Source organism: Malus sylvestris, chromosome 10 (assembly GCF_916048215.2).
Source record: "Malus sylvestris chromosome 10, drMalSylv7.2, whole genome shotgun sequence".
Classification (NCBI taxonomy): Eukaryota; Viridiplantae; Streptophyta; class Magnoliopsida; order Rosales; family Rosaceae; genus Malus; species Malus sylvestris.
The window spans coordinates 4306424-4332270 of NC_062269.1; the positions used below are offsets into that span (position 1 = coordinate 4306424).

The 25847-nt window shown below is 37.2% G+C and overlaps 1 protein-coding gene across 3 annotated transcripts; it reads right to left on the reverse strand.

Moving 5' to 3' along the window:
- Positions 1 to 684: 684 nt before the first annotated feature.
- Positions 685 to 25384, reverse strand: LOC126585019 (type IV inositol polyphosphate 5-phosphatase 3-like). 3 transcript variants are annotated; one of them, XM_050249411.1, is made up of 13 exons: positions 25126 to 25384; positions 8643 to 8704; positions 7658 to 7689; positions 7298 to 7409; positions 6984 to 7058; positions 6503 to 6575; positions 6270 to 6374; positions 5084 to 5948; positions 3875 to 4059; positions 3233 to 3341; positions 2393 to 2535; positions 1549 to 1783; positions 685 to 1044 (listed from the first exon to the last, which is right to left on the reverse strand). In XM_050249411.1, exons 3-13 carry the CDS (start codon positions 7685 to 7687, stop codon positions 1021 to 1023), a joined length of 1956 nt encoding a protein of 651 aa, XP_050105368.1. In that variant the 5' UTR covers positions 7688 to 7689; positions 8643 to 8704; positions 25126 to 25384; the 3' UTR covers positions 685 to 1020. The 3 variants fall into 3 exon arrangements, with proteins under 3 accessions (XP_050105368.1, XP_050105367.1, XP_050105366.1); XM_050249410.1 differs by lacking the exon at positions 8643 to 8704; XM_050249409.1 differs by lacking the exon at positions 25126 to 25384 and having other exon boundaries at positions 8643 to 8736.
- Between the last annotated feature and the right edge of the window lie 463 nt (positions 25385 to 25847).

Sequence of the window (25847 nt, forward strand, 5' to 3'; positions counted from 1 at the left end):
CGGGTGTGACACGACACGACCCGTTAAGATAACAGGTGTTACACGAAAACGACACGAACACGATTGACACGACCCGTTTGCCAGGCCTAGTATGAGTGGCGATTCACCATTTTCATTTTGTAAGCCACTTGAAGAATGGAAAGAATATAAAAGGAGTAAACGATGCATTCAAACTTTTTATATTTTACTTTCGGACATTGAAACTTTGTACTAAGATATATATATAATCTCTATACACACACATTGATGATACACACGTAAAAAAAAATCCAACTTTACTGTACAAACTATCTTCTCTATGACTCGTCTCAACTCCGACTCCAATTCCGTTCCATCTCAACTCGACTTGACTCGACTAATATGCTCTCAAGACTAATGCGCAAAATCCCCTAACTAAGAAATGCATAATCACTCATTTTTGAACTAAATATCATGAGTGGAAAATAAATACATGCACTTTTAAATATTTTAATCTCAACACTTGTTATTAAACCTGGAAAAGCGATAACCGTGAATTCTTAGTTACCGAGCCCTCAAATGGTCCCCACATGATTGTTAGTTCAGTTCACATCTTGAATATATTTTAAGGATTTCTATATTTCCATGAGTGGTATGAGTGTTGATTCACCATTTTCATTTTGTGAGCCACTTGAGGGATGGAAAGAATATAAAAGGAGTAAACGATGCATTCAAACTTTTTATTTTTTATTATCGGACATTGAAACTTCGTACTAAGATATATATAATCTCTATACACACACATTGACGATACACATGTATAAATATCGAACTTCACTGTACAAACTATATTCGCTATGACTCGTCTCGACTCCAACTCCAACTCCGTTCCGTCTCTACTCAGACTCGAATCAACTCGACTCAACTAATATGCTCTCAGACCAATGCGCAAAATCCCCTATAACATATACACTCCAACTGCAAGAGACTGTTCGTTGTAAATGTAAATGTAAAACATTTCACGAGTGTTACTAACTCCCAACTATCGCATTTCTGCATCCGTTAGCGCTCCCAATCGGAAATATCCTGCATCAGGAAGCATGTTTAGCAAGTAGGAATGGAATCACAAATGATTTAAGGTAAACATTAAACAAAACCGTATTACAAGACTTGTGGGGAAGCCGCAAGGACAATTGACCATTTGGGTAATCAATTGAATTTTGGGGCCGAAAAAAGGAGGTATTTTTAGAATGTAATATGTACACATTACGTATTTTAACTTGGGAGTCAGCGACATAAACAAAATGATCGTTGTCCCTCGATCTCATACACAAAGTGACAATGAGGATTTTCTTAGAAGTAGAGATACCAAAGTAGACACTAGCATGAAACCGAAAACTTTCAAGAATGTAACTTGGATCAATTCCAATTGAGAAAACACACCTATCAACAGAAAACAAGGAAAAAGGCCGTTTTCGGAACTAGATAGGGTGACAGATTAAACCTATTCCATTAACTTTCCCTAGTAACATTAGATTTCAAAAATCCAGCAAGACATTAATCAAATCAAATACCTAGGATAGTACTCACCTGTCCCAATTTTAAGCAGTTCTCTCCAAAATCAATACCCACATCCATTACAGCGTCCTCATTTTCAATCTCGGCATCAGTGAACGTGAGGGCCCGTTGTAGCTTCCTAGGAGAAAACACCTCAATCTCAACTGCATATGTGGCAGTCACTGGCCGATGATCAGAAAGTTTAATTTCAGCCCTTCTATAACTCAGTAACCTCATTCCTCGTCCATACGAAAGAATACGGTCACACCTGAGAAATACAGTCACAGTAAGGTCAATTCTGTTCAAGTAACCCATAGGTCAAAACTTTGAAGATCTTTACCTATTACCCTAGCAATAAAACAAATTAGTATAATACCAAAGCACCATTTACAGGGCAAATCCACATAAGGTGTTACACGCTGGTTATGGGGTAAGTACAAATATAAAAGATACATAATCCATTTCTCAATCTCCATACATAATTAAGGGTGTTCAACGTTGAAATTTTTCTTCCGTAGTTGTAATAGATTACCCTTTTTTGGCACTGTAATCAAAGCTTATGAATGTTGAACGTCATTAAACTTCTTTATAGATATTACTAAAGATACTATGAAACTTCTTTAATATAAATAGCCATAGGACACAAATGTCAAATGTCATTTCACTCTCTTTGGTTGACAAAGAAGGTTCCTTAAATATAGTATAAATTATAACACCTATATTACGATTAGTGGAGAATCATACCAAAATCAAAAATCAAAATCAGCCTTAACAAAAGTGGTTGACACGTATTGTGCAAAGCAGTCGTCGAAACAAAACAAGTAAAAAAGTAAGCCACCAAATAAAAATGCAGAAACAGAGAAGAACAGAGGCCTACCATGCTGGAGTGCGCCTCCCAGTCTTTACATCCTCCCCGCAGTACTTCTCTGAATTGGTCTCATACTTATATGTCGGTGGAAAATTTAGAACACCCTCTGACCATCCATCAAATGCACGGCCTTTTTTAAGTTGTTTTGCAAGCTGTCATGATAAACATAATGTGCTTAATAGCTAAGTTCGGAATCCCACTTAACTTCACTGAAAGTCTAAAGTTCAATCAACTACTCAAAAATTTCAGTGGATCAATCTCAAAAATGTCCCATCCACAATTTGTAGTCAAGTGATCAGAATTTATTTAAAGCAGATCTTCTGTACATTAAAGCACACAATTCTGTTAATGGAACAAATGAACCATCATTCATACACATTAGGTTTATATGATTTGAGACACTCAACTTATTGGCTTCAGATTTTCAATTTGCATTTATGAATGAATTTGTTCCGTGTTTCCATAATTCTAAAAATTTACAGGTGCCTGGTGCAGACTAACTTAAGATAGTCTCTCTTGTTACATCTTGCATCTTACAAAATATATAATCTAAATACATTATATAAAAGAACCAACATTTATATATTTATGTGTCATCTAAGAGGCCCAACTTCCTCTGTTGGCTCAACCTATCATTGTCATAAAGATTGACCTAGAATCAGTAAGCATGAATTAGCAAGCTACAAAAGCGGGATACATAACATCGGTTCAAATCCTTAGTAAATCAAATGGAAGTTCAAGATAGTCATGGACAATAACACAGATGCATAGAGTGGAACTAGACAGACATAAATAAAAAATAATAATTTCAGTGAAGCAAACTGCCTTAAGAAAATTAAAAAGACATACCTGGTCTTTCTCAGCCAACTTCGACCACTCCTTTTTGGAGATAAGGTCTCGTGTTTTCCCATATGACAAGTTAAGACGATAATTTAGATCACCCAACCAGATTATTCTTCTGTAGGAAAAGGAAATACTTTCACTGTTATTAAAACACTAGTAAATTGAAGTCATAATATAGTTGAAGGTGAAACTAATTTTTCACATCCGTTAAAAGCAGAATGTGGATAAGCCAAGATTTGCAACTTCCTATATCAGATTAATACATAACTTACATAGTTAATAATTTTCCTGACATGAGATGGTAGGATATAGGAAAACCTCTAGTTGAAGACTATTACATTAAATAATGTCACTGTTATAACTGAATAAAAAGTGACCAGAGAATAGTCAATATCATGCAACCATCTTTCTTTACGATTTCCAAAATTTCCTACACCATAATTATTCAAAGTCAATGTCGTGCAAAGTGCAAACATTTCTCTCTTTACAAGTTTAATAATTTCTGCAACATAATTTAATGATTCATGAGATAATTTCATCCAGAAAAGATTTCAATTAAGAAGATGAAAAAAGAAAAACAAATACGAAAAGATATTTTCTCCGAAGATTCGAAGAAAGCATATTGTAATTTAGCTGCAGAGTACTTACTCATGGTCATAGATAGTTTTGGGAAACCCCACACCAGGAAACGAATGAAACTGAGTTCTCCGATGTATTTCATTCACATCAGCATTTCTTTTTATTTCATCTGCCTCTTTCTCCCCTGCTGTCAGGTGTGTGCACACAAAACAAAAAAGCGTCTGATACACAGACATGCTGACAGATATAGATCCCTGAAAAAATGAAAAACTGCCTAAGAATCAAATAAACGATAAGAAAACAAATCCAACAATTATTAAATTTACTTCATAAGGTCACTTTCTAATGTAGAATATGAAGGCATTGGATTATTTTCAAAAATTTCTACTACTTTCTTCTTATTTGAGCAAATCAACGAGCAGGCATATGATGAAAAGGAGTTTATGATATAGCCATAGAACAAGGGTGGTGGAGATACTGGAGCATTCGAAGAGCAGGAATATGAGGAGAGATACAATAAATAATGAAGGTATACTATAAATTCTAAGACAAAGGTTGCAACAGTACAAATTAATGGGAGAGAGTTGTTCGAATTAGTCTTGATCACATGTAATATGAAGTCATCTATTAGAAAAGTGTATTGCTTCAACAAGCGAAGAAAATTTTAAAAGAAGGAAAATATAATAGAGATGGATCATATGGAGTAAAGAGATCTTGAAGGACCTACAAAAATGGACCCTTCAATAGAGCCTCAAAATTAGATGAGTTGGAAATGTCAACGTGTATGAACACTGAAAGGATCGTCCAGTGAAGTAGCAAAAAGGTGATGCAGCAACACCATAATACGGGCAAGCCTTATCATGGAAGCAACAAACATCTTAAACGTTAAACCTTAGTAGACCTAGTCATGATTAATCAACAGAAAATGCGCATTTGATTTCCAAGTTAGATAAACGGATCCACTCTATTGCTCATCCATAACTGAACAATATAGACAGACATCAATAGTATATTACAGGCGGAAGCAAAGTGAGGAAACTATAAAATTGCTCTAATGTTTACCAATGGCTTCTACAAGTTATCGGCTATGTGTAAAAATGCGTCATAAGATCCGTTCACAGAATTATGTTAGCAGAAAGAAAGAAATTGTTAGACTATCGTATAGTTACTGACAAAGACAAGAAGCATATATGTTAGCATACCACCAGCAACAACACTAAATGTGATGACAGAGAATTTACAAAAACGGAGATGGGAATTTATAGAAAAGAAACAAACCTTGTTACCAATGTATCCCATAACACCAACACCAACAGTAGACACTTTAACATTCTGAATATGTTTACGCAAGCTCCTACGAACCCATACAGTTAGGAAAATCCCAACCATCTGCTTGCTTACAATCCTTACATACGATGATCTTCTTTTTCGTTTCATGAGAGATTCAAGATCAACCTCTGCAAGCAATGCTATTTCTGATGGCATGTCATTCACAGCTGACTTGAAAGAATTGTATGTTCTGAAAGATTTTGAGGATTTGAAAGACTTCATTGTTCGAAAGGAATTCCGTCTTTCTAGTGACTTCTGAGATAGCAAGTTTAATGGAGGCTCCGGCCAGCTCAAACCAATCCTTTCAGATCCACTAAGCATTCTGGTTAACTTGCCATTAAATTGGACTCCAGAAGTTGCTTCATCATCTAATGAACAATCATCTGTCCGAAGGCAATATAACCTATCCAATCTCTTTGCAGAATAACTTTGCCTCTGTAAATCCTGTCCGGTTGCCATGCCTGGTTTGCTATTATCAGTGAATTCTGGAACTTGAGCACCAATATTCACTACTTCATTTGTGACTGATATACCCTTGCTATCACCAGAATTTATGGTTTCATCATCCAACGGATGGACTTCTTCCCCAATATCATCATCACTTTCAAGTAGGCTCTCCTCTTCTATATCAGGGATATCATCAGCTGGCTTAAACTTTGATGGAGATGGAGGATCACTAAAGGATTTAACCTTGCTCGTCACAGGCCGAACTCTATCCAGTGTTTCACGAATAATGTTTTCCCATTTAGTAATTGGGCGGCTATCTTTGGCGCCAAAGATATTCCCGGCATTTAATGGAACAATCTCCTGAAGACTGAAAACAGAAACAAAAATGTTCACACTTTTAAGATTAACTCTTGACCACAAACAATAGATTCAGATAAAACAGATAAAAGTGGTGGGGAGTATTAAAGAGGACAGAAAGTTTCGATCGTAGACAAAAAATAATAGCGGACATGAAGGACAAATATGACACATACAAAATCAGTATTTTCGGTAGCATTTGTTTATCTATTTAATTATTGTATTTGCAGTAGCAGTATCATTCACTTGATTAACAGATCATGACAGAAACAGCATAAGATCCCTAAATGAAAAATCAGTGAATCAAGAAAATGGGAGGAGAAACGCTTACCCAATCACATAGAAATCAGCTGGCTCATTGACATCTAACCAACCATCAACGTCCAGGTCATCAGGTGGAATTTGTCCTCCAACATTCCATGTCGTAGCACATACTCTGGAAACACCAAAAGTAAGAAAGATCGGAAGTTAAATGCCTGGTCTAACAAACCACCACCTATTCAGTAATTGAAGTGAATTATATGGTTTACTTTAAAGTCACAAAAAAAAATGATGGGCATCAACCTGAATTCCTTTGCGTTTATATACTGTGCCCTAAAAGTCTCTGACTTTCGTCTTCGTGCCCTTGGAAGATCGTCTACAGAACCAAAAAGACAAGAAGCAAAGTACAGTCATGAAAATAATTAGCGAAAAACAGTAGACTGGAACCGGGATATCCCATGGCACAAAATAAAAAATACAAGGCACCGGAAACTCAAATCAGAAGTTCGAACACTGGAAATGCATATGAGCTTTGAGACTAAACAATGTTACAAAATGTCCAAAAGTCATTGATCAAACATCAGAATCATATTATTCACTTCCATCTTCGGTACAAACCTTTAGGCTCAGAACAAAATAGTGAAATCTTTGTTTATCTCAGACAGATGCTAAGAACCGTGTTTTCGGTCTTCAATAATCACAAAAGGCCAAAAAAAATAAGCGAAAACCCGAGGACTGTGGAAAATTGATATCAAGTAGAACGGAGAATAAAAGCATGTATTACCAGCAGCATCATCACTCTCAGATTCGTCTTCTTTGATACCTTTAAACCTCAAATCTCTTTCCTGTTGATAAAACTCTGCAAAACCCATTTTACAGTCAGCCTAAAACCCCAAAAGGTGAAAACTAAAAACACAAAATTGAGCTCAAATTCCACAAGAAATACAGTAAAATTCCCATAATATTCAAAAGGAAAATAATAATCATACAAAAAAATCCATTTTTCAGATTCCAATTGAAACACAAACCCATCATCAGAAAATATAAAAATGGTCTGTACCGGGTTGAAGGAGAAGAAGAAGAAGAAAGGATACCAACCTTGGGTGTCGGAGTCGGCGTCACAGTCGTCTTCGTCGGTGTCGGCGCTGTAATCGGACTCTTGGGCGGAGATGTTGAGCCACTTGCGCATGACGACTCTGGGCCAAAAGACCTGAACGCACGACCAATAATCCAAACAACACATAAGTTCAGCCCAACTCCTCTGCACATTCCTCTCATTTTTTCCCATAATTAACATCCAACTTTTTTTTTTTCTGAAGTCAAATTAGCACCCACAACTTAAAACAAAACAAAACACAATGTTCCCTCTTATTCTATCTAAATATATATATATATATATATATATATATATATATATATATATATATATGTATATGTATATTTGGTGAGCGAGAGTACCTGTTGTGGGTTCTTGGAGTGGGGCTTCATCTCTGGATGTGAATGCATGGTCAGAGACCATAAAAATTAACAAGAAGAAGAAGAAAAACAATGAAGTTTTTAGACTTGAAGGAATTTAAACTTAAAACTCTGTTTTTTTTTTTTTAGTAAGCAGAATTGTGAAAACAGAACAGATAATCGAAAATGAAGAACAAGACTAATCTAGTAATATATAAATTTGTGTTTGGTAATAATGGTGGGATGGTGGCTAACAGGTTATGATGAGAGCAGTCTTGGTAGCAATGGTGGTTGGAGTAGTGGCAGTAGTGGCAATAGTGGTGACAATAGAGGTGTTAGCAGTGGTGGGATATAGGATGTGGCAATAGAAGGGAAGCGAGTAATGATGGAGAGAGTGGTTGCGGTGGTGGCGGCAGTGGTTACGATTGTTGCAGAGGATGGTTGTGTGGGATGGTTGTGAAAATGGTGGTTGAGAGATAGGGATCATGGTGGCGGAGATGGTGGATGCGGTGGTGGCCATGATGAGAATAATGGGGTGGAGAATTTGGTGATGGTAGTGGTGATCATGGTGGCGGAGGTGCAGGTGGTGGTCATGATAAGACGGTGGAGGTGGTGGTGGCCATAGTGGCGCGGTTAGTCAATGGCTGTGGAGAATATGGTAGTGGTGAAGATGGAGGCGGGAGGTGGTGATGTCAAAAATGGTGGCGGTGGTGGAAAAAATGGTGATTATGGAGGTGGTTGTGCTGGGGTAATGATGATGGTAGTGGTGGCATAGATGATTTTATTCTTTTCTTAAAACTATAACTTGTGTTTTATAATGTATTTTTTATTTTTTATTATTTTAAAAATTGTTCTTGAAATAGAGAGAAAACATCACGCATTTTTCGTTTTATGAGTTTGTGTTCTTAAAATAGTGTGCCGAACCCATTTTTCATTTATTTTTAATCTGCAAAACGAAAAAGTGTTTTGCAATCGTTAACGAACTGACCTAAATTTCCAGGATTGGACTTCCAGGTTTTTGTATTTGAAAGAATTACCAAGCACTGCGGCCTGCATTTGTCAACCATCTTTACTTAGAGTATGCATTCTATTCCTGAATGCCTGATTACTGAGGAATACAAATAATGATTACCATGCACTGCGGCCTGTATGTGTTAACATGTTTTATCTTGAAAGTGTAGCCAAACCTATATAATTACATGCATAACTACTAACTAGATTCTAATTTATATTGTGGTTTAGCAGTATTTTTCTTCAATTGTAAATGTGTGACATTCCACATCGCCCAAGGGAGTGATCCTTAAATGTATATTCCCATCTCTACCTAGCACGAGGCCTTTTGGGAGCTCACTGGCTTCGGGTTCCGTAGGAACTTCGAAGTTAAGCGAGAAGGAGGCTAGAGCACTCCCATGATGGGTGACCCACTGAGAAGTTGCTCGTGAGTTCCCAGAAACAAAACCGTGAGGGCGTGGTCGGGGCCTAAAGCGGACAATATCGTGCTACGGTAGTGGAGCGGACCCGGGAAATGATCCGCCCCGGGCCGGGATATGACAATTGGTATCAGAGCCTAACCATGGCCGTGGTGTGCCGACGAGGACGTCGGGCCCCTAAGGGGGGTGGATTGTGACATCCCTTATCGCCCAAGGGAGTGATCCTTAAATGTATATTCTCATCCCTACCTAGCACGAGGCCTTTTGGGAGCTCACTGGCTTCGGGTTCCGTAGGAACTTTGAAGTTAAGCGAGAAGGAGGCTAGAGCACTCCCATGATGGGTGACCCACTGGGAAGTTGCTAGTGAGTTCCCAGAAACAAAACCGTGAGGGCGTGGTCGGGGCCCAAAGCGGACAATATCGTGCTACAGTAGTGGAGCGGGCCTGGGAAATGATCCGCCCCGGGCCGGGATATGACAAAATGAGATGTATTATATTCGACTTTCTAATTAACATGTCTTAGTTACTAATTGTGTTTTTCGCCACCTCATAATTGCGTCACTAATGTCAATAACTAGTAATGTTATTTTGTGCAGTGAAACCAAAACAGCACTAGACTCAAACAAGAACAAGAACAAGAACAAAGTGGGATTGTGAGAGCAGAGAGATAGCAAATGGTAGAAACGACCCATCACATTTCATTCCACCCCAATTGGATGGCCATCCAAATCCAATATCCATTGGTTTCGTTGTGGCCTCTCCATTTGTTTGTGTCCACTAACTTATTGGTGTTTTGGTTTACATATTAAGTTGTGAACCATGATCTGACCCCAAAGAAACAAGAAGGAAAAAGTATATCGACTATTCTGGTGGCTAAGTCAGCCGTCAATCTCAATCCGCCTGGATTCCACAATGAAACGATGAAAATGATTGCCAATAAAGGAAAATGAACACCTAAAACTATGTGTTCAGTTTCGCTTCCTGATATTATTTATCTTAAAAACTTATCAATGATTCGTGTGTTGATTGAAAGATTGAAAAAGATTTCCACCAAATCTTCATCGCTCAAACTTCTCCTGTGCTTTGTGTTATATATATATATATATATATATATATATATATATAATGATGCTCGGCTCCTAAAAGAAGAGGAGGAAGTTGTTTGGGTTCAAACTTGAACTTTGGGCTTAAAAAAGAAGTTAGCCCAAAAGGAGGTCCAGAAGAAAAGAAGCCCGAGGCTCAGCCAAAGCCCAGAATGCGAAAGAGGCATTTTTCCCGACTAAGTGCAGATCACTCAAGCCACTTGCTCACCTACCTAAAGGTCAAGTGGTGTAGACTAGCCAGCTAATCAGCCCAAAATTACTTTACAATGGCAAGACAAGTAAAAACCTGATGAGTCACTACCCTTCAAAGGCATTCGGGCAAGATCAATACTACAGGCAGCCAAGTCAAATCGTCTATAAAAAGAGAAAGAAAAATCAGAGATAAGGACACTCAATCAAACAAACAAATACACAAACTCTGCTCAAACCAAATTTGCATACGAAGTTGTAGTCAGCACCAAGCCTTCATTCTTTTCGGGATCAACCTTCACCAGAAAAGCCTTTGTAAAAGATCTGCTACCCTGTTTAAATCTTGATGTAGTATCGATTTTCTCCTATAAACTCATCTCCCAATCTCCCCTTCTAGCCCTCAAACCCTTTGTAAATCACAAAGAGAGGAAGTTGCAAGACGATCAGCCTTGCCCGACAAGGTGAAACCTTGCCCGACCTCCTTTGTTTTAGTCTTTTCATTCATAAATCTAGTAATATGATGTATATTACCATCTGCATCCAAGTTATTTCTAGCTAGTTTATGATTAAAAGACTTCTAAGTTCTAACCATTCGGGCAGACAAGATTGATCAATTAAAAGTCCTTGGTCTCAAGGCATAAAAAAGAACTTTATGTGGACTTAACCCATCCACGACAGTCTTTGATAACAAGAAGTCCGAAGTTACTTGGGGCGCAAGTAATTAGCCTATTTCTTAGTTTTACTTCTGTTATATCATGATTACCACAGAACGTTTGAGTATAGAATTAATTCTTATGGGAAGCCTCAAGGCCTATACCTAAGGCCCGACAAAGGTACCTATCTGAGTTCGTTCTGCTCTACGGGCTTGGGCGATTAAAGTATAACGGTTGTGATACTTTTGCCACAATGAAACAACCAATATATGTTCGAGTACTTGGTTAATTCTGGTTAGAAGCCTCAAAGCCTACACTTAAGGCCCCACAAAAGCACCTGTCAGAATTAACTTGGTCTCTCAAGCATATATAATCAAACAACTGAACATATGTTTTACATCTGTCATGCTAAAGATGGTAGTGGCACGCCTGAACACTTAAAGTTAATTTTGATTGCGAGCCTCAAGGCCTACACCTAAGGCCCTACAAAGGCACCTTTCAGAATTAACTATGTCATTCTCTTACAGCCCGCCAATAAGTAGAAGCCCGACAGACGATATCAACCGACGCCAACCTCTCGGGAAGCTGTGTGCTCGTTGGCCAGGAAACGTCCCCACTGGATATTCCTCCAGACGAACATAGTTTTGGCACGCCCGGTGGGATCCCTTGATCAAATCCTAATTGCTAAAGAAATATGTCAAAACTACTTGAAGATTTGCAAACTACCTTGTTGCAGATGTTGCAAAGATCGGAAAATGCCTTCGCAGGCTTCAAAAGGAAAACAGACCTGGTTATGGAACCAACTATTCCCATATCTTTACCTCTAGTCGGGGAAAAAGATGATGGGGAAGAAGAAAGAGAAAAATTGGAGGCCAGCCAGCTAGATGAAGAGATGACCTTGGCAAATAATCCACATAGCCCATATCAGGGGCTAGTCGAAACAATGCTAGACAAGCATGCAGATCCCTTTTCAGAGGCCCTAGTTAATATGATTAATTTAGCATGGGCCGAGAAGGGGAAAGGAAAGGTTGCAAATGAGACAGAAAAAAGAAGGCCAGCTGACAAATCCACAAAAGGGGTGATCAAATTGCCCGAACATCCAAAAGCAGCCATAATCAAAGGGATGGTTCTGTGCAGTAGATGCCAATGCGAGTGTGAACTCGAAATACCACCAGCAGGAGTCTTCATTGATCATAAGCTAATCAGGAGGAAAGAGGAAGAAGAAAGGAAATAGGCCCGCAAAAAAGCTAGGCGAACAGCAGAAAGAGAGATTTCCCGAAGTGTTTTTCAGCGGTTAGAAGGGGATTCCCAACATAGAGCTTTATTAGAAGTGTTTCGAAATCACGAAGCTTCTGAGGATGCGGAAGACAAGGAGGCTAAATGTCTAAAAGTGAGGGAGATAAGGCATCCTCAATATGGCCATGCAAGGAGAAAAGACAAAAGAAATGATAGGATAACAAATCCTGTCAAAAAGGATAACCCTGCCTGTCTCAGGCGAAAATGGTATGTGGTCGGAAAAAATGGACAACCCACCAAACAAATGGGAGCCTCTATGATTAGAAGGGTCCAGAGGCAGCACAAAGCCTACATGAATTCTTTAAAGACTCATGCGACATCTAAAGCCTCCAAGAATCAGAAGTTTGAAAAAACATCATCTGGGAGAAGTAGTCAGTTTAACTGGAGGAGTAAAAAAGAGGTGGATAGGGCTAATAGCAAAACAGAGGGTGAATGAAACCATGTACTACAAAGCCTACACCCTAGGAAGTACCAGATATTGAGGAGAGCTCAATAAGATATGATAATGATGCCAACTCCTGGACGGAGGACAGAGCCTATTTGTTTTGGAACTGTTTCGCCCGAGAGGAAACTCTCTTCCATATCATTGGTGGATCATTTTGGCGAAGTTCCAAAGCAGATACCAGATTCGGGCATGAATCAACAGCAAGGGGCACCAGAACCACTACTTCCAGAAGATGTGATGGCTTGGTTAGATGAGTTTATGGGCCAAATTGGGAGCAAGAAAGAAGACTTTCCAGAGCCTAGTAATTTTCATATCAACATGACGTATGTGTTATCCGCCATGTTTGGTGCTGAACCTGATCAGCCCGCCACTATAGAAGGTGACTATTTGACAGCAGAGCCAATGATGGCCCATGTCAGCGTTGAAGTAGCCGGAGAAGAAGAGTTGGGAAAAGATGAATCATCCAAGACATTCAAGGATGGTCTATTAAGAATCTATACCAATAAAATGGTGTTCAGCCGCCCAAACATGTTGCTAGCCAACCATCTTAAGCCAATATATGTTGCAGCTCATTTAGAGGGGGTGCCTTTCAAAAGAGTTTTGATTGATGGTGGAGCAGCTGTTAACGTATTGCCAGCCAAGCAAATGAAGAAAATAAGGAGAGGTGTACAAGATTTAATTCCCACAGACCTCACGATTTCGAGTTTCTCAAACGCTATCACCAAAACTCATGGGATATTGCCCTTAGAAGTAGATTTGGGGTCTAAACAAATCATGCTGGCGTTCTTTGTAGTGGATTGCACTTCCACTTATGGAGCATTACTCGGAAGGGACTGGATCCACCAAAGTCTCGCCATACCCTCCACTCTACATCAACAAGTTGTTGTTTACCATGAGGCAGGAACGGGGGGACCAGGCTTTTGGGAGATGGTGGAAGCTGAATCACAGCCATTTCTCCCTACAGCTAATATAGCGGAGGCAAGTTTCTACGATCCCAATGTAGGAATTATGCAATGTTCATGAGCAGATAAGAACGACCGCCCTACCAAGGTGACGGCTCAAAAGCTCTTAGAACAAGGAATGTTCCTCACTAGAGAAGAATGGGATAGACCATGTATCATCCCAACACCTCAATACCATCAATGACAGAACAAAAGAGAAAGGATCAGGTAATGGCAGTCAGGTCCCTGATCAAAAGAATGTTGATGTATGGGAGAGAGAGAGAGAGTAAGAAAGGGAGCTCTTAGGAAAAGAAGAGCAGGAATGGCAGCTAGGAACTTCGACCAGCCAGGATAAAAGCAGAGAAGAACTTTGCGGAGAAGAATTGGAGGTGGCCATACGAATGGCCAAGTGCATATATGACTTGGATAGGCCAGATGACTTGTCCGAAAGCCCGGAGTTAGTCGAATTTTTGTGTGTAAAACCTGACAAGCCATCACCAGAAGTTTATGATCTTTTGGAAGTTATTGATCTGGGAACAGAAGGAGATCCAAAACCTATACAAATCAGTGGCTTATTAGAGACTAATGATCGGGCAAAGATTGTCTGTCTTCTGCAAGAATTTAAAGATTGTTTTGCTTGGCATTATACTGAGATGCCAAGTTTAGATTCAACCTTGGTGGAACACAGAATGCCCATCAAGGAGGAATATAAACCTGTTAAGCAAGCACCACGAAGGATGTCAAAAGAAATAGAAGAAAGGGTCAAAGAAGAAATCGAAAGACTATTAAAAGCTGGATTTATTAGACCTGCCAAATATGTAGAGTGGTTGGCCAACATTATACCCGTTTTAAAAGCCATAACAAAAGCAGTACGATGTTGCGTTGATTATAGAAATATTAATGGCGCCACACAAAAAAATGAATATACCATGCACATGGCTGATATGTCCATAGATGCAGTAGCAAAACACAAAGTCTTATCTTTTATGGATGGAAATGCCGGGTATAATCAGATAAAGATGGCCCAGGAAGATATACATAAAACAACTTTTAGGTGACCCGGTCATGTGAGGGCATATGAATATTTAGTCATGTCGTTCGGGCTCAAGAATGCTGGTGCAACCTACCAAAAGGCGATGAATGCCATCTTTCATGATTTAATTGGCCATAACATAGAGGTGTACATCGATGACATCGTGGTGAAATGCAAAACAGACGAGCAGTATATGATAGACCTCAAGCAAGCATTGACGAGGATGAGGATCCATAAACTGAAGATGAATCCAAAGAAGTGCATGTTTGGAGTAAGAGCGGGCAACTTCTTGGGATTTCTGGTTCATCAAAGAGGTGTAGAAGTGGACAAGAACAAGTCTCGGGCAATAATAGAGTCGCCTTAGCCCACCAACAAGGTGCAACTTCAGAGACTGCTAGGCAAAATTAATTTCTTAAGGAGATTCATTGTCAATTTAGCGGGCAAGATTCAGCCGTTAACTCCTCTGCTGAGATTGAAGGATAAAGAAAATTTTGAATGGGGACCACCATACCAAAAGGCTTTCCACAGCATCAAAGCCTAGTTGACTTCTCCACCAGTGTTGGTACCACCTCAAAGGGGAAAGCCATTAAAGCTATATATCTCTGCTTCAGAGAAATCAATCAGGAGTTTACTAGCCCAAAACAATGAAGACGGAAAGGAGCAGGCGGTATACTACCTCAGTAGAATTCTGACTGAGGTAGAAACAAGATACTCCCCAATAGAAAAGTTGTGCCTAGCCCTGTATTTCACTGCTAGTAAGTTGGGGCATTACATGTTACCTTGTCACGTGCACATCATCGCCAAAACAAATGTGATAAAGTATATGTTGTCAAAACCAATGCTAACAGGAAGGATTGGGAAGTGGATTCTAGTATTATCAGAGTTCAGCTTTCAATATGTATCCCAAAGGACGGTCAAAAGCCAAGAAATTGCCGACTTCTTGACAGAGCATCAAGAGTTTCAAGATGAAACTATCAATATACCGGGGACCTTGGAAGTGACTAGTGTTTGGATACCACCAGGTAAGGGCATCTCGGGCAAAGAAAAGTGGGTCCAACAAGAAATAAAAAGAGTAACTGGCCTCTGGATTACTCCTTGGAAGCTGTATTTTGATGGTTCTTACACTTAGAAAGCTTCTGGAGCTGGGATTATCATCATAAATCCCCAAGGGTTTCACCATTATTACTCGTTCCTCCTAGATTACCAAGGGAGCACCAATAATCAAGCAGAATATGAAGCCTTAATAATTGGCTTGGAAATCCTGATAGAGCTGGGGGCAATGAAGGTAGAGGTGTTTGGTGATTCAGAGTTAGTAATAAACCAGTTAAATGGAGAATACAAGTGCAGACATATCACCATGGCTGGGTATTACTTGGCAGCCACGCAATTGTTGAGCTATTGGGATTTTGAAGTATCAGTTAATCATATTCCCAGGGGATCCAATTTAGCGGCCAACGAGATGGCGCAAATAGTCTCAAGAGTACCAATCCAGGAAAGGAAGTATGGAGTAGATGTTGAGATTCAAAGAAGAAATCTTTCTTCTATCCTAGAAAAAGGATTCAGTCTAGATGTAATGGTTCTAGAAACCGAGATGGAAGACTGGAGATCGCCTATCATTCATCATTTAAAAGATCATTCTTCACCCATAAGCAAAAAGAATAGACAGCAAGCAACTAAGTATCTCTTATGAGAGGAGAACCTGCTAAGGAAAACTCCGGATGGGCTACTATTGAAATGCCTAGGCCAAGAGGAATCTATGAGAGTATTGGCCGAGGTACATGAAGGAATATGCGGGGCACATCAAGCTGGAACGAAAATGAGGTGGTTGATTAGGAGGTATGGATATTTCTGGCCCGACGTAGAAAAAGATTGCAAGTCTTATGCCCGAGGTTGTGAGAAATGTCAAAGGCATGGACCCCTCCAACATGTGCCTTCAGTACCTTTAAATCCAGTGGTTAAACCTTGGCCCTTCAGAGGATGGGCAATGGACTTCATCGGGCAGATTTATCCATCCTCTAGCAAGGGGCATACTTTCATAATTGTGGCGACGGATTACTTCACTAAATGGGTAGAAGCCTCGGCCGTAAAAACCATAACCTCAACTGCAGTCAAGAAATTTATTGAGACCAAGATTCTGCACAGGTTTGGGGTGCCCGAAACCATAGTCACGGATCGTGGGCCATCTTTTATATCAAAAGAAGTTGAAGAATTTGCAAACAAATACAAAATAAAGATGATCCAGTTCAGTCTTTACTACCCTCAGTCAAATGGCCAGGCAGAGGCCAGCAACAAGATTTTGATAAACATTATCAAAAGAATGGTGACAGATAGTCCAGAAAAGTGGCATGAAAAGCTAAGGAATACTTTGTGGGCATACCGAACCTCTAAGAGGGCAGGAACGGGGACAACTTCTTATACTTTGACTTTCGAGCAAGATGCAGTTCTTCCTATGGAAATCAATGTAAATTTTGTCAGAATTCAAAATCAATTTGTATTACACAGTGAAGAGTACATAGAAGTCATGTGTCAAGGGATTGAAGACTTAGATGTAGCCCGAATTGAGGCCTTGAACCAGATTCAGGAAAGGAAAAGGGTTGTTGCCCAAGCCTATAACAAGAAAGTAAAGCTGAAGTCTTTCAAGGAAGGAGATTTAGTATGGAAGGCAGTCCTCCCTCTAGGAGCTCAGCTTAGGGGCTTTGGGAAATGGAGCCCGACATGGGAAGGTCATTTCATTGTTAGTCAAGTATTAGACAAGGGAGAATACTACTTGGCGGACATCGAAGGAAATGGGCAGAAACATCCCATCAATGTTAAATTCTTAAAAAAGTATTGTCCTACATTATGGGATGTTGGGGATTGTTATATTGAAGAAGATGTAAGATAAAGCAGGCTTCGGGGTGCCAGAATGCAGTGTTTATTCACCAACCATTCAAGAAGACAAAAAGATAAAAATTCCTAAAATGATGTTTTATTCATTTCGACAAATTGGTGAAATTTACATCAGATTCAGCTCCAATGTGCTATGCTCGATTCCTTCTAGTTGCAGTGGTGTCTCGACCTGTTTTCTTGTATCTTCATGAACAAAACCCGATCAGGTGACCGGGTTGTGCGGCCAAGATGAGCCTGGTAGAGGACCCTCAATGTGAACTACCAGGTATGATGATGAAGTCTGACTTATCGGGGCAACTACCAGGATGGTGTTCCCTCGACCAAACTTGTAAAAATTCAAACAAACTTAGAACAAGAAAACCGCATGACCAAAGGTGTTGGGAATAGTGGGGTGTATGACCAAAGGTGTTGGGAATAGTGGTTATTTGATGGAAATCCTTTTTCTCACGTTTTAGGAAACTCCATATGAGTCCTGAGGAATCCATTTCCCTAGTTTTAGAAGAAAACTTAGAAGGCAGAAACGCCCGAGGGAGATAAAGAGAAAGGTTGGGGATGATCTGTTGGCTGGGCATGAGAAGTTATTTGTTCGAAGAATGAAGATTTGAGCCGAAATTTATAGGAACATCAGAGGATAGCTCAAAGGTCGTGAGAAGAGCAAGAGACGCAAGATTGCGTTTAACCTGTCTAGAAAACACAAGTTCCGAGAGCAGGTATACAAGCATACGGATATTCAATCAATATTGACGCCTGGAATTCCAACCTGAATATTAATTGAAGGGGGTATTGTTTGGGTTAAAACTTGAACTTTGGGCTGAAAAAGAAGTTAGCCCAAAATGAGGTCCAGAAGAAAGGAAGTCCAAGGCTCAACCAAAGCCCAGAAGGCGGAATAGGCCTTTTTCCCGACTAAGTGCAAATCACTCAAGCTACCTGCTCACCTACCCAAAGGTCAAGTGTTGTAGACTAGCCAGCTAATCAGCCCAAAAGTACTTTACAATGGCAAGACAAGTAAAAACCTGATGAGTCACTACACTTCAGATGCATTTAGGCAAGATCAATACTGCAGGTAGCCAAGCCAAATCATCTATAAAAGGAGAAAGAAAAATCAGAGATAAGGACACTTAATCAAACAAACAAATACACAAACTCTGCTCAAGCCAGATTTGCATACGAAGTTATAGTCAGCACCAAGCCTTCATCCTTTTTGGGATCAACCTTCACCAAAAAAGTCTTTGTAAAAGATCTGCTACCTTGTTTAAATCTTGTTGTAGTATCAATTCTCTTCTATAAACTCATCTCCCAATCTCCTTCTAACCCTCAAACCCTTTGTAAATCACAAAGAGAGGAAGTTGCAAGACGATTAGCCTTGCCCGACAAGGTGAAACCTTGCCCAACCTCATTTGTTTTAGTCTTTTCATTCATAAATCTAGTAATATGATGTATATTTTCATCTGCATCCAAGTTATTTCTAGCCAGTTTATGATTAAAAGACTTCTAAGTTCTAACCATTCGGGCAGACAAGATTGATCAATTAAAAGTCCTTGGTCTCAAGGCATAAAAAGAACTTTATGTAGACTTAATCCATCAACAGTCCTTGATAACAAGAAGTCCGAAGTTACTTGGGGCGCAAGTAATTAGCCTATTTCTTAGCTTTACTTCTGTTATATCATGATTACCACAGAACGCTTGAGTATAGAATTAATTCTTATGGGAAGTCTCAAGGCCTATACCTAAGGCCCGACAAAGGCACCTATCTGAGTTCGTTCTGCTCTGTGGGCTCGAGCGATTAAAGTATAACGGTTATGATACTTCTGCAACAATGAAACAACCAATATATGTTCGAGTACTTGGTTAGTTCTGGTTAGAAGCCTCTAAGCCTACACCTAAGGCCCCACAAAGGCACCTGTCAGAATTAACTTGGTCTTTTGGGCATATATAATCAAACAACTGAACATATGTTTTACATCTTTCATGCTAAAGATGGCAGTGACATGCCTGAACACTTAAAGTTAATTTTGATTACGAGCCTTAAGGCCTACACCTAAGGCCCTACAAAGGCACCATTCAGAATTAACTCTGTCCTTCTCTTACAGCCTGCCAATAAGTAGAAGCCCAACAGACGATATCAACTGGCGCCAACCTCTCGGGAAGCTGTGTGCTCGTTGGCCAGGAAACGTCCCCACTGGTTATTCCTCCAGACGAACAGAAGTCCTCTTGAAAATCCAATTATAAATGAATGTGTGTTCAAACAATTAAAAAAATAGATATTTTGGATGCAGTCTCTAATTCCTAATAATCTTTGACTAAAAACTTAATGGTATTCAAAGTTTGATCTTGACTTTGTACACCTAATTATATTACTATTAATATTTTTATTTTTATAGTTTAGACATTAATTTTTTAATATTTTATGAGATTTATAATCCTATAAATTTAAAATCCCTCATTATAATACTATTAGAAATAGCTACAATAAAAAAATTCAAACATTTTGATTGAATAAATGGATAAAAACTATGTAACAATAAAAATAATAAATGGCAAAAGAATGTATCCATAGTGTTAAAAAAAAATTGGTACATTTTACAAAAAAAATTGGTACATTTTACAAAAAAAATTGGTACATTTGACATATAACAAAGTAGTACATTAATAAGAAGAATGGGTACATTAATAAGAAGAATGGGTACAAATAAAAGATTAAAAAATTATGAGAACAAATGAAATTTTAAAAAATATGGGCGCAAAAAATTAATACATGGGTATAAATTAAAACTAAAAAGAAAATACTACAATTTTTTTTTAAAAAAAAGGTTGCAAATTAAAAGTGGGTACAAACTAAAAATATAAATACATGATACAAAGTTTAGCCATAAAACATAAATACACTATATGTAATTTTTCTATCATTGATTAATTATACAATATCACGTGACGGTAAACACATAAGCACAAATACAAAAAAAAAAGTTTAAAAATATGAGGACAAAAAGAAATTAATATATGGATACAAATTAAAACTGAAAAAGAAAATTGGTACAAATTAAAAAAGGTTTGCAAATTAAAAATGAGTACAAACTAAAAATAAAAATATATGATAAAAAATTTACCTATAAATATAAATATACTAATTGTAATATTTTTAACACTAAGGAAATATATTTAAAATATTGTATTATTGAAATAATTAATGATGTTATTAATACCCAATGACTTTGAACATAAATTGAAAATAAATAAAATTTTAATCAATTGAAGTAACAAAAAAAGAGATGAGAACCTAATTTTTTTTAAAAAAAATATTAGAAATATGAGCAACGAAACGGCTATCCGCATCGACCAGTCCAAGAACCAAGGCTCTACAATTTCGGCGTTGGCACCTCTGTCGAGAGAGGTGGATGAGGTTGACAAAGAGCAGTGATGTGGGGGAGGTCGGAGAAGGGTGTTTGCGTGGGAGGTCGAATGTTCGTGGGTGGGCGTTCTTTTGCCGATCGACAGTTTTTGGTTCAAGTTTTCTAGTTTTCAATTGTTTAGACATGTATCCATTTGCTATAGGTTCACTCATTCATTTCAGCCAGACTTTTTCCCCAAAGAGTCAACCATTATTCTAATTTTTTTTACTGCTAACGAGGCCACATATTTATGTTACAATTGTGTATCATATTATGTGATAAGTGATGCATACAAACTACATACAATCAAATAAATTATTAATAGACGGTGACAACATGTGCACATCACTGACACATGAAATTGTATACCAATGCGGTACAAAAATGTGATTTCTGTAATATTTTTATTTTTTATTTTTGATACCAATGATATATACACAAAATTATTTTTAAAAAGCATAAGAAATAATACTCCACAAGAGTTCTAAATAAGGTCGTTTAACTAGAGTTATAGGCAGACAAACAGATGTACAAGCAAAGCAGCACAATCAAGGTATAAAATATCGATGATATCGGAAATATCGGTAGTTCAAAAACACGGAAATTTCGATGGAAATATCAAGATATTATCAATATCGATAAAAATTGAATAAAAACCATTGAAATTGTAAGAAAAATTTGAAAATTTTTATTGAAACTTTGTAAGATGTTTATTTAATTAATTATCTATTAGTTTATAACAAAAAATTAGAAGGAAATACATTGCATGATAGATATAACTGATTTAAGTTGATTATATAGCGAGCTGAAAAACATGGTGAGTGTAGAAAATATGTAGTAATTAATGAAAGAAGTTTAAACACACCATAATTATTTATATATAATGAATTAGTATAATATTTTACACTTTATACATTGCATGGTAAGATACATGGGTGACTTAGCAAGGTCTAAAATATTGATGATATCGGAAATATCGGTAGTTCAAAAAAATATCGGTAGTCTAAAAACACGAAAATTTCGATGAAGATATCAGGATATTATGAATATTTTAAATCATGAGCACAACTACATTTTTGGACCTACAGGCAGTTTCTTCATCAGTTATTCATGTGGACAGGGACACCTACGGTCAAGCACAATGTACAAGAAGGGAAAAATCATCTGGCACTGTGCCAAAAGTAAAAGGGACCACATCATCTTATCATCACAGAAAAAGTAATAGGTGTGATTTTTCATGAGGTCCATAATCATGTGGTTAGAACTTAGACACCTCATACCAACTCACCAAAATTATGTCACGTAACACATGCATGCTCAGTTATTCTAGACGAGCCACTTATAATAATTTTAGTATTGTATTCGTCATTAATATAGTTGAAATTTTGTATCTAATCGATTGCACAATCATTTAGTAATACTATTTAAAAGTATTTTTTTTATCTTATTTTAACTTATAAGTGCGAGATTCTAAGACTTTTTTGTGTATGGTTAGTTTAATACTAAATTATTAGGACTAATCTAAGATCTATTTCAGGTCTAAACTCTTCATCTCTTAGTGTAGATATATATATTTTTCTTGTTTAAATATAAATATTAGAATTAATATTTTTATAAAGAAAATCATTAATAATACCTAGTATAAGAATAGGCTCAAATGACAAAATAATTTGTGTTTTATTTTATCAGTCAATTTGGTCGACATGTTTTTAATTTGGCCAAATTGATCACAGTGTTTAACTTCATTTGTCTAAGATTCGTTAAAGCCCAGTTAAAATTGACATGTGTCATGCTTCATGCACGTGAGAAGATAGAAATATAACCTTTTTTTTTTTGTTGTCAAAAACAGAAATATAACTTCACTATAAACCCATTAGAATCGACGCAAGATCAAATGATCGACGATACCCATCTCATGTGCAAGGTACGTGTCAATTTTGACAATCATTTAGCAGATTATCTAGAATTGACTAACAGAGGTAAAGACGGAGATCAATTTGGTCAAATTGAAAACACAGACACCAAATTAACTGTTAGAGTAAAATACATAAATTATTTAGTCATTTAATAAGGACTAAGTTGTGGTCCCAAATCAACGATCCGAAGATTCAATGAATCCTCCCTTGGAAAGGGCAACATAGCGTCATGCTAAGGGTTGGTTTGGTATTGTTGTGCTTTGAAAAAAAACTGATTTTACTGTGTTGTGAGAATAAGCAGTTGTGAAATAAAGCAGTAGAGTGTTTAGTAAACTTTTTTGTAAAAATGCTTTTGAAAAAAAAAGAAAAGCAGTATTATAGTGTTTGGTAAACTTTTATGTAAAACATATGTGAAAAAAAACAGGTTTTTCAAAGCCGGGTTTTGTAACTTCTTGTTTTTGTCTTTTTTTTCACCCAAAACTGTGAAAAAGAAACTGAAGCTGAATGTTTACCAAACACAAAAAAGCTCCCAGCTTTTTTTTATATATTTTTTTTTTCAGAAACACCTCAATACCAAATCAGGGCTAAACCAGAATATAAGGCAACCAACTTGGAGTTGGAACTGCTCTGGTATTTTGGGGTTTTTATTTATTTTTTTCTTCTCAGATTCGGACCGCTCGAATTATGAAATGCAAAATCGTTAACCAAGTTTTTAAAATAAAAATAATAATAATAAATAAAAAATAAAAAAACTTCTAAGTGTATAATTGTCCATTCTTATTCAAGCTCATTGAAAATACTAATATAATTTTTTTCACCCTATGGACATGACCCTTTTTGTCTCCCACCAACGGGGTGGATACTAATTATAAGCTTTTTTAACAAAAACTGTTCCACTACTGATACTGTTAATTACCAGTTGACCATAAGCTTTTAGGTATGTTAGTCAATCACCCTGCACATTTTGGTGATTAACACTGACTAAATATACCGTATTATGAGAGTGGCCATGATCATGATGAGTCACGAGCGAGCAGAGCACACGCAGTGAGTGAAAAAAGATTATTTTCACTTTTTTTTTTTTTTAAACAATCACGTCTAAATTATACCAACGTTTTATATTAATTTTTTATAAAAAAAATAAAATAAAAAAATACGAGAGAAAATAGGAAAAGGAATAGAAAAAAAAGGGGAGAAAGTCCTAGTTCTCAATTAATCACACTACCTGTCACAGAAGGTACTGAGGCTATTGATGCTACTGCAGCCGGTTTTTCTGCTGATCAAGGTGGGTTTTTTTTTGTTGGGTGGGGTGGGGGTGTGTGTGGGCCTTCCTTTAATCATTTTTAATATGTTGGGTTTACAGTTCTTGCACGTTAATTTAGATGAAATCATGAGGGGTCGGAGTTTACTTTAATTGGAATAATAATATATTGGGTAAGAGATTTCAGGTTACCGTGAAACGAACAGTTTATCATAAACTTAGAAATACACTAAAATTTTTATGAAAAGGGAGATATCTATATATAATTTAGGGTTTAGTCTTTTGTTAAAAAAAAAAAAATCACTATAATAAGTCGTCACATTTTTACCAGTTATCACAAAATTGAGGTGACCAGGCCTAGTAAAACATATTAAAAACAGAAAAAGTAAACTTGATTATTTGAATTAAACAAATTAAAAAGAAACTAAACTTTAAGGTAAATATATTGTTGTATTAAAAAAAAAATGGAAGCTAGAATCTTCCTTGCCCCCATTGATAATAAAGCAGACTTTTATGTGATTCACTTCAATTACTTCTGTTTTTTTTTCCCTTCACTAAATAGAAGATTTTCAAAGTGCAGGAATTTTACTCAGTTATCAAAAGATAAAAAGTAAAATTAAGAGGAATGAAGTAGGAATATAAAAATCGCCTTCTTCTTCTATAAGGCCTGGAATTATATATAAGTCATTGGTTGATCTGGATTCGTGATCAACCAATTGCGGTGAGCGAGCTAGAAAAACCTAAACCCTTCGTTAAGAACTAGAAAAACCTAAACCCTTCGTTAAGAAAAAAGTATATGCATAATATAGTTCACTAGCTATATATCTATATATGTATGGATGTGGAAGTAAGTAACATGCATCTGAAACAGAAAGAAATGGGAGAGACAGAGACACAGAGAAGGAGATAAAAATACAGACGACATACCTTTGGTTTTATAATATAGGTACTCTTTTTCTACTACTTCAGTTCTTCAGATGATGAGAGACTCTTCTCCCCGGCATCCACAAAAATGAAGACAACTCAGCTGTTGTTCGTTTGGTGGTATATAGGTGTGTAGGTGTTTAGGAAAGCTAGCTAAAGCTTCTCCTGTGTATTTAAACTCAAAAGGAGTTCTTTCTCTGCAGGTGCATAGATTGGCTTTTTCTCAGCTTGGTTGTGCTTCTTTAACAGAGAGAGAGAGAGAGAGAGAGAGAGAGCTTTTTTTAACTATTGGCTAGTATAAAGTTGGAAAAAACAGCACACGTCTCTTTCAAGTTTTCAACACACTAAAAAAAACTGAAGTTACGGATCCTAAAACCATACCGATCAATAATTAGGCAATGTAAATTTGAAAAATTATTAAACCAAACACCGAAGTAATTGTTTCCAAAACAAATAAGAAAAAAACACCGAAGTAATCGTAATTATGAACTATAGAAGCAAAACAATCTGTTGTCATATTAGCTTTCGATAAATATGAGTGGTTCTCTTCTCTATAATGCCTGTATGTATTCTTTAACTAATGGTTTTCTTTAGATAAGTGATATTGGTATTCTAAAAATCTCATTCTACACTCCTTACAAGTGTATTTTTATATCCAAATATAAAAAGTTTGGATTATATAATGAATTTTTGGAATGTCAATAACAATTCTCTTTTTTTATCTT